The 8,947-nt window shown below is 51.2% G+C and overlaps 1 protein-coding gene across 1 annotated transcript; it reads right to left on the bottom strand.

Annotated features, from left to right (window-relative positions):
- Positions 1 to 1,361: 1,361 nt before the first annotated feature.
- RND1 (Rho family GTPase 1) lies at positions 1,362 to 7,966 on the bottom strand. The gene is made up of 5 exons (XM_019724681.2): positions 7,731 to 7,966; positions 6,862 to 6,949; positions 4,081 to 4,190; positions 3,082 to 3,216; positions 1,362 to 2,456 (listed from the first exon to the last, which is right to left on the bottom strand). The coding sequence occupies exons 1-5, from the start codon at positions 7,848 to 7,850 to the stop codon at positions 2,211 to 2,213; spliced, it is 699 nt and encodes a 232-aa protein (XP_019580240.1). The 5' UTR covers positions 7,851 to 7,966; the 3' UTR covers positions 1,362 to 2,210.
- Positions 7,967 to 8,947: the final 981 nt, after the last annotated feature.

Below are 8,947 nucleotides of genomic sequence, written 5' to 3'. Positions count from 1 at the left end.
GTTCACAGTGGCAGAGTTCCCCTCGTACTTGTGCACACTCTTAGGAATGACACATGTAAGACATTGAGCTTAAAGGGTACTCGTTGTTTGTTTCTTACCCTGCTAGGTCTTTTACAAACATACATCTTTGGAGATGAAGACAGGGGGACTGTGTTCTAGTAAGGACCACAGATAGTCTCCTACTTAGGTACAACATGGCTAGCAGTAAGGGGTCCAGGGATTATAGTTAACATTAATCCCCGGTTTGAATCATGACTCCATTACGTACAAACAGTATGATCTCTTGCAAATTATATGGCAACTCTGGATTTTCTATTTCTCATTTATAAAATAGGGATAATAATACAACTTGTCTCACAGGGTAGGAGAGCAGAGCAGTGAAAAGTGCATGTTATGGAGCCAGGTTGCCTGGATTTGCATCCAGGTTCTACCACTTTCTGGCTGTGTGACCTTGGGCACATTAACTGATCTCTCTGAACCTGTTTCCTTGTCTGTAAAATGAGGCAGATAGCACTCCATAGGGTTATCACAGAAATAAATAACACATAAAGAACTCATAAGCATCTCTCACCCATAGTAAGCATTTAACTATATTATTTGTGCAGTTGGATGTGTTAATGTAGGTAAAGCTATTTGCACAGTGCTGGGTACATAGTAAGTACTCAATACCTAGTAAGTACTCTTTATTTCCAGCACACTACGAAACTTGAAAGTCACTGAAGAGAAGGAAAGTTAAGGCCTTTGAGCTGCCATCAACAGGCAATGGGATTGAAAGATCAAGAAAGCAGAAGACGTCACCTCTCTGAACTCAGAGGAGACCAGAACCCCAGGAAACTCCCATCCTTGGCTTCAGTCTGTCCACCTTCTGCAGCAGTTGGGATCTCAGCAGCTTGGGTCCTCTGATTTCCCCAAACCTTGTCTCTTTCCTCTAGACTCTAGGTCAATGGTTCTCAACCAGGAGGAATTTTATCCCAGGGGACATTTAGCAGTATCTGGAAACATATTTGGTTGTGACAACTGGAGGGGGGGTGCTGTTGACATCTGGTGAGTAGAAGCCAGAGATGATGCTAAACCTCCAATGCACAGGACAGCCCCCACAACAAAGCACCATCTAGTCCAAAATGTCATTTGTTCCAAGGTTGAAAAACCCTGCTCTGGGGCTAAGGAGATCTTCATTGGCTTAGAAGGATTGGATGGGCTTGGGGACGGGATGGGGGGGAGAGGGAGGAGATCCTTGTTGGAGGTGCCAGGGAGCAGTGGAGGCAGCTACTCTGCAACCCACAGAAAGGGTCCCAGGACAGCTTTTTTCTCATTATCAATGACCAGAGGAAACAGAAAAAAACTACGAAAATGGAGCCAACTTCTTTGTACATGTTATATATTTTCATTAATAAATAGGTTTTCTTCTTTAAACAGACATATAACGGATTGAAACACTCCCCCCTCCCCCCAATTCCAAAGACAAGAGTCTATAAAACAAATGCCAGCTGTACTGCCCTAAGGGCAGAAAAAGTCTGGTGACCCCCACCCCGCCCTGCCCCCTGCAGCACCACCACCCCCACACTGCAAGAGAAGGGGGTCTGGGGCTTCTCCCTTGGACCCTGGGGACTTAGGTGAGAAGCATGTGAATGTATGACGTCACCTCTCCATGAGGCATGGGCTATGCAAAGATGAGGTTTCCTTCTCATTGGCTCTGACCAGCTCCTGCCCTTCTGATTTCTGTTAGGAAGCACCTGGGCTCAGCTCCCAAGAGCGCTGCCTCATGGCTTCCCCAGTCTCCACTCTTCTGCGACCTCCTCAGAGGGGAAAGGAAGGGCTCAGGGATCCCTCCCATCCCCTGGCCTGCATGAAAACGCTGGGTGGAAGAGGCATGATGCTGAAGGTGAGGCTCCTTTAGGCCCCTGAGCCCATGAGGCCAGCATGCCCCCCACACCCCCACCTTTCCTTCGTCTGGAGTGGGGGGTACTGCGGCAGCCACCCCCTCCACCACCTAGTGCCTGGCTTGGGGTGTGATGGTTCTTTCTCAGCTTCAGGTCCTCAAGCCGGGCCTGGCTCTTTCCTGGTCCCATCCCTGTCTCCTTCCAAGCCCTCACCGTGGCCGTCTGAAAAACTCGTGTCCAGTGTCCTAAATTGTCTCATCCTCCCTCTCCCTGTGCCTCTGCAACCCAAGGGAGGAAGTGGGAGGTTGTCTCCCCTCTCCAACCCCCACTTCACATAATGGAACAGCTTTTGGCCTTTTCCTTCTTGAAGGTAGAAGAGATGAGTTCGGAACGACTGGGGAGGTGGAGCAGTCGCTTGGAGAGGCTTCGGACAGGGCTCTTCGGGGGTGTCGGGCTGGGCTTGTTCAGACACACCATGGATGCTGTCCGGAAGATGCTGTGAATGCTCTTCTCTGAGGTGAAAGCCGAGCCTTCCAGGTAGATTTCCGCACCCAGCTGCTTGGCTATGGCACAGCCCTGCAGGGGGAGGGAGGAGTGAGGTCACCGATGCAGTGTTCCAAAATGGTTCTGAAACACTGCCTCCTATGCTGAGTGGTACTCCCCAGCGCTACTCCAGATGGGACCCAACTGCCAGTCTCCCACCACCACCACCCTCTGCTAATTATTTTCTGAAGGTGATCTTGACAGCACGTTAGAATCACCTGGGACACTTTTAAAACCATACTGATACCAGAGCAAGTAAATCAGAATTTCTGGGGGTAGGGCCTAGGCATTGATATTTGTAAGAGCTCCCCAGATGCGTCTAACGTGAAATATTGGTTTAAGAGAAATGAACCTTACACTTCAATAGGCATAAGAAATTCTGGTTAGTCTAATGCAGGTGATCCACAAAAGCAATCTGAGAAACACTGGCACGCGCAGGAATGGCTCACCTGCCAACCTGTAGCATAAATCTGGGAAAACAGGTACTTACCACCTCTATCCAGGTGACTAGATTGCTAATTATAGATGACCCCCCAAAAATACCAATTCTCTCTTGCCATAGTGAGAGAGTTTGTGCAACGGGGACATTTCAAGTCCTCAGCCTGTCGCCTTCCCCATCACTCCCCCAACACACACACACACACACACACACACACACCTGCTCATAGGAGATGGGTGCCTGCTTCTGGTGGGACAGCTCCATCAAAGTACTCAGGTCTGTTCGCAGGTCTGTCTTGCAGCCAATAAGCAAAACACGGGTGCTGGGACAATAATCTAGGATTTCCGTCCTCCACTGATGAGCCAGGCAAGAAAGTTGAGAGAAACAGAAAGGAAGGAGAGTCAGTGCCTGACAGACCACCGGAGAAGCCCAGTTGGCAACACCACATACACCACGCAGCTTATCACCAGTCCTGCCCTCCGAGTCACAGCATTGCCACTGCACTAATTACATCATCTTCTAGCCCATGAGGCGTTTGGGGCCACAGGAGTGCTGACCCAAGAGCCTGTCCCTTCATTCCACAGCCCAGCCCACAGAGAGCACAGAGGCAAATCTTTCCCCACCTTCTGCCAAGCATACGGGCCTGGATCTGCCCCCTCAAACCAGTCAAAGGGCTCCCCAAGTCCAGAAAGCCATGAAGAGACCAACCAGTCTCTTCCCAAGGGAAGGAGGCAGTCCTAGATTCTTCTCAGAAACTAGGCTAGTTCTACAAGGTGTCCTGGGACTCCTCAGGATGGACAAATCTTGCCATCCAGACCTAGGTATTCCCTACGAGCAGTTCTGCTCAGGCCTGCCTGGCTTGCCCAGTCCCAGTGAGTCTGGGATCAAAGTTTATAGAAGCTGCCTCCAAAAGACCCCTTCCTTGACCCTCAAACCATAGCACAAAAGGTTCTCCGACTTCCAATCCTTCACTTCCTGAGTCCTTAACACCGCCCTCTCTTGCAGGGCCTCTGGCAGAGCTGTATAGAGCAGTGGCAGGGGCAGGAGATCTGGGTTCTAATCCCAGAGCTTAGCTAATGGTGTGGCCTTGGGCAAATCTCTTCCTTCCCTGGCCTCAGTTTTTTCACGTTACATAAGAGGGGATTCGACGACAAGGTCCCCAAGATTCCTTTTTGTTCTCAAGCTGAACTAGAGATTGTAAAGTTTATCCAAACTTACCTTCTTGAGGGCACTATCCACTGTCTCTGGACGGCTGATATCAAAGCATAGTAATACTGCGTCCGAGTCACTGTAGCAGAGTGGACGGACATTATCATAGTAGGGCGATCCTGGTGGAGAGGAGAAAGAGCTGATGGTGAGTCACGGCATTTTCCCTCCCCTACAGACCTCAGCCCAAAGAGCCCTGGGAATACCATTCTTTGTCCCTTATTAGTTGGCCCCACCCATCTCCCATGGGAACCTGCTACAGCCTGGAAACTTGGGACCTGACTACCTGCCAGAAGGCAATGCAAGAATATCATCTTCCTTAGCACTGAAAAACGGGAAGGGGGCAAAATAAAAGAGGAGTGGAACATAATTTGACCCTGTCTGGGTCTCCTACAAAGGGCTTAATTTCAGGCCTGCCCGTTCTCAGAGTCCCAGAGGACAGTTCTCCCAACTCCTGTGGGACCAGGGCTAGTTTAGTGTCTCCTCTTTTCTAGAGCCTGCCTGCTACCCAACCTCTGCTCCCTTCTTCTGCTCCAGGGCCTCCCCAATGAAGAAACAAACTTGCGTGTTATATAACTGGCTGCCCTGCTTCTTTGCCATGGGGTCAGAACTCTAGGAGGCTGGCAGGGATTCAGGGTCCTGCTCCTCCTCTACGCAAATCAGTTTACACTGAAACGGGGAAAAAGAAAGCTGCAGCCCCTATCCTTCCAAATCTCAGGGAGGCAGTCTCAAAGCCAGCAGCACCAATAGCTAGGGAGGTAGAGGCTCAAGTAAGGGTCCTTCACTGGGAAGGCAGGAGGCAATGCAGACCCAGGTGTCCAATAAGGGAGAATGCTAGGGGCTGAGCCTGCCCCCCTCCACCCTGGGGAAGGAACAGTAGCAGATTTGGAACCCAGACAATCCGTGCTCAGAATAGCAAGCAGCCCCTCTCCCTGCACCACAATCGCCATGGAAACTGGGGGGAATCCAAGTGGGGAGGGGGTTGGTTGTTTAAAAGAGAGTAAAGGGGAGTTGGGATAGCTGCCTGCTCCTTCAGCAATCCACCCCATCCCCTCTCTGAGGTGGGGTCTTATCACCGCAGCACTGAGCAAAGGAAGCACTGCAGCACTGGGAAGGGGGAGGGGAGGAGGCCTCCATTCTGGATCTAAGCAAAACCAGCGAGTAAATAACAGGAGCAGGTTCAACCCTGGCCCGTGTTGGGAAGCCCCGTCCCCATTGGGCTGCCACTTCCTCCTTCCTTATGGGCACCTCATTTGAAAGAGGGAGTTTGAGGATGACTGATAGCCTGCATCCTTTTGGAAACTGGAGGGTGGGAATGCAACACAAGAAACAGAGACCACCTTGCTGATTTTCCATTATCTGGATTGGGATTGAAAGGCTGCGTTCTGACTATGGGAGGAGGGTAGAAGCAGCGGGAAGAGGGTGGGGGGGAGTGGCACTTTGGGGCGGAGGTTGTGAGAAGAGATGAGCTGCAGTAAGATTCTGGGAAGACTGAAAGGTGGGCAAGGTACAGCAGATGCCAAGCCATACATCCTGAAGCCAAGTGCATTCCAGTCGGATCCAGCCAGCACAGCACAGACCGGGAACCCAGAACCCTGCCTCCCAACCCCCAGAACTGCAGCAGAGGAAAGCATAGCGGGTCCGGCAATTTTTGTTTTGCTTTGTTTGGGGAAGGTAGAGCTAGGGGAAGTCATTTTTCTATTTACCCATTCCCTACCCCTAATCTTTTCAGACCTCAAAATTGGATCATGGGAACAACAGCTCTTTGGAGGAGCAGGACAACATATTTATTGATGTAACAGGAAACCCTTAGTGATTTATAGTTCCTCTTTAAATTCAGCCTGAATATGCATTTTTAGAGGAGTGGATTTTCTTTTCTTTCTCCCATTCCTAGCTTTTAGTCCTTAATTACGACTCTGAGCCCAGTTATTAAAAAAGGATTGGGGTGAAGAGATAATGGAAAGGGGTCAGAATCAAAGCAAAGGATAGCCTAGCACTGAGGGTTTAGGGTTGAGAGGCTGGAAAAACATTGCTTCTTACATTCCAGAAAGACAGAGGGTCTTCTACCTCAGCCCAATACAAGGAAAATGGTCAAAGCCAACACCCCTCCTCCGATTACTATCTATAACGTGACTCTGCTCCATATGAAGCCATCTCCCCCACCCTCCAAAACATCGATGATGCATCACTTCAGCCCTGAGCCGCAGCAGTATGACGAGTGGAGCTGAGTAGAGCTGAGCTGCAGCAGGAGGACAGCAGTGGCCCGAGGTGGAATGCAGGGGACAAAACTGAGTTAGGAGCAATATTTCCCCAAAAGCAAGCTTTTCTCCTTGCCTCAGTCACAACTGCCTCCAGCTACACTGCCTCCTGCCTCATACTTGGTTTTGCTCTGGGGCAGTAAAGACTGTGTGTGTGTGTGTGTGTGTGTGTGTGTGTGTGTGTGTGTGTGGTGGCAGAGGCGCAGGGAGTGGAAAAGAAGAAGCCTTGTCTGATTGCCCCCCAGTAGCATTCAGGGGTCCATTCACCTCGTCATCCAGCCCTCTGAAGAATGGAGCTAGACCCAGAGAAGTGAGTGGCTTCTGGGTTAATCCACTCTGCATCCCTGGACCCGCCAACCGAGTGGACCTGGCCCCTCTCCCTGCACCCAACTGAGGAATCTTCATGTCCCCTTCTTTCAGTTTCGTGGCAAGTACCATACTGCTCCCCATCAAAGAAGAAAACAATTTCTAAAAGACAGCAGCTGCAGCAGACCAGTAGAGGTGGGAAGGGGACATTTGGGGCCAGTTGTCTTACCTGAGGTGTCCCAGAGACTGAGCTCCACTCTCTGTTCCTCTGTCTCCAAGCAGGCTGTGTAATTTTCAAACACGGTGGGCACATATGTCTGTGAAAAGACAGAAACTATTCACACCTGGGCCCTTCCTGCCCCTGTAACCCTCTGGTTGTTACTGGCTACAGAAGAAGCCATTCACCCTAGTGAGATACTGAAGTGGCCAGAGGAGGGGATGCCTGGGGCAGGAGGGACCACATGGGACAAGAGGGAGGGGAGTGTAGAGGCACAGGCAATTTGCTCCATCAAAGTAAGAAATGTGAATGACTTCCAGCAGGGACAAGTACCCCCCTCCCCATTTTAGATGGTTAGGGAGAGAAAGAGGGGGAGGTGGGGGAGAGAGAGAGGGATTCCTCTCATCCCCAGATTTGTCTGTCTCCCAATTTCTGAGCCACAAGCCCATTCTAGCTCTTTATCTTCTCCCCACAAGCCACCAGCAGAAGAGCAGAAAAGAGCAGCAGGAGCCTGCCTGGGACCATGACCACAGAACCTTTGAGGTTGGGGTGAATGGACGGGCAGGTATTGCGTCAAGAAACCCCAGATTCTCAAATGCCTCCAGTTCCCTCTGCGGAGAGCAGACTCCAGGATGAAGGTAGGTAGGAGGGAATTCGATCGGGGCCTATGGGTGAAGAGGTAAGGAGGAGCCAGCGGAGCGGCAGAAGTGGAACAGGTCTCAGGGGAAGCTAAGACAGGGCGGTCCTCCAGCCAAAAAGCGGTTGAGGATGGGGTGGGGTGGAGAGAGAGAGCTCCCTGGGGCAGATGGGAATGTACCCCCGGGGAAGGGGGCAGACAGGCAGGCAAGAATAGCTGGCCAGGGGGCGGTCGGGCAGCTCACCTCGGGATAGCAGTCCTTCGCTAACACCTGTAACATCGCTGTCTTCCCACACTGCACGTCTCCCACCAGAACGAGCTTACATCTGGCCACCACTGGCTGCGGAGCCCGTCTTTCCTTCATGGTTGCAGCCTCGGGGTACTTGGACTTCGGTTCAGAGGGGAGAGAGTTGCGTCAGGTGCGTCTCAACACACAAATCCAGACGAATTCCCTGCCTCGCTCCAACTGAACCGGAGGCCGGCACAGCCCCTTTATATCTTCCTGGATGAGCCAATCACAAGAGGAGGCGGACTCTGTCAGGGCCAATCCCTGAGATGGGATCCCCTCCAGCAGCCAATGGGAGGAGGATCTGAGTCAGCGCCCTCTTCCTCCCTTCCCTTTCTCTTAAAGCTCCCCTTTCTCTGAAAGGGGATTCCCACGCTGTTTTGCATTTGTATTAGGGAGGGACGAAGGGACTTGAAGCAAAATTTAATGGTCTTGAGTGTCCACCAATTAGTGTCAAAACAGTAAACTAGCCATGAACGCACAAAGTGAGGTCAAGCTGGAGTTGTCCTAGAGAGCAGGACCTGCCAAAACTATAGACAGGTGGCACCCCAGGGTGGGGGTGGGGGCAGAGATCTCTGACTTCTTTATTCCCTCTAATCGCCATCCAAACCAATTCCCACTATGACTTCCCCTCCCAGAAGCTTCTGCTGTGCCCCTTTTGACTCCCAAGTCTCTTCCTCAGGAAACACCTTCACCAAAAAAATTAAATTAAGTTTAATTAATTAAAAAGCCCTCTCGTGTCAGCTGGAAAATCCCCACACAGTCCCTAACCCAGAGATGGGCAGAGAGAAAGGAACAAGGGAGTCTGGCAAGTGGGGATGGGAAGGAAGAGAACAAAGCAAACAAAGTCCCTGTCTGTTTGGCAAGACAACCTCTCACCTCATACCTGGCAGGAGCTGCTTAGGGGTGTTTGTTCTGCTGCCTGGGTTCAGCTTCCTGGATGAATCAGGCACAGGTCTAGTTCCAGGTGACACCTCCTGATGCCAACAAACTGCATATGTCACCTGATTAAAGTCCAGACTAGAACACTGGCCCTGGGACTTAGGGATTAGAAAGCTGGAGGGCAACCTAAGGTTGAGATGAGCTGTGTAACTGCCTACCAGCCCTGTCCCTCAGAGCCCTTGCATCTTAAGGCACCAATCCACTAGACAGAACCATGGGGTGTACACAGCTCG

This window comes from Rhinolophus sinicus, linkage group LG02 (assembly GCF_036562045.2).
Source record: "Rhinolophus sinicus isolate RSC01 linkage group LG02, ASM3656204v1, whole genome shotgun sequence".
Lineage (NCBI taxonomy): Eukaryota > Metazoa > Chordata > Mammalia > Chiroptera > Rhinolophidae > Rhinolophus > Rhinolophus sinicus.
Note: the sequence above shows the minus strand (reverse complement) of the source record. Positions and strands in the feature narration are given on the sequence as shown.

Excerpts from the sequence above, each read along its gene's own strand:
- RND1 (XM_019724681.2), bottom strand. The coding sequence starts at position 7,850 with ATGAAGGAAAGACGGGCTCCGCAGCCAGTGGTGGCCAGATGTAAGCTC. Across the intron at positions 6,950-7,730 it reads CGAAGGACTGCTATCCCGAG|ACATATGTGCCCACCGTGTT; the intron begins GTGAGCTGCCCG and ends GTCTTTTCACAG. Across the intron at positions 4,191-6,861 it reads CAGTCTCTGGGACACCTCAG|GATCGCCCTACTATGATAAT; the intron begins GTAAGACAACTG and ends CCTCTCCACCAG.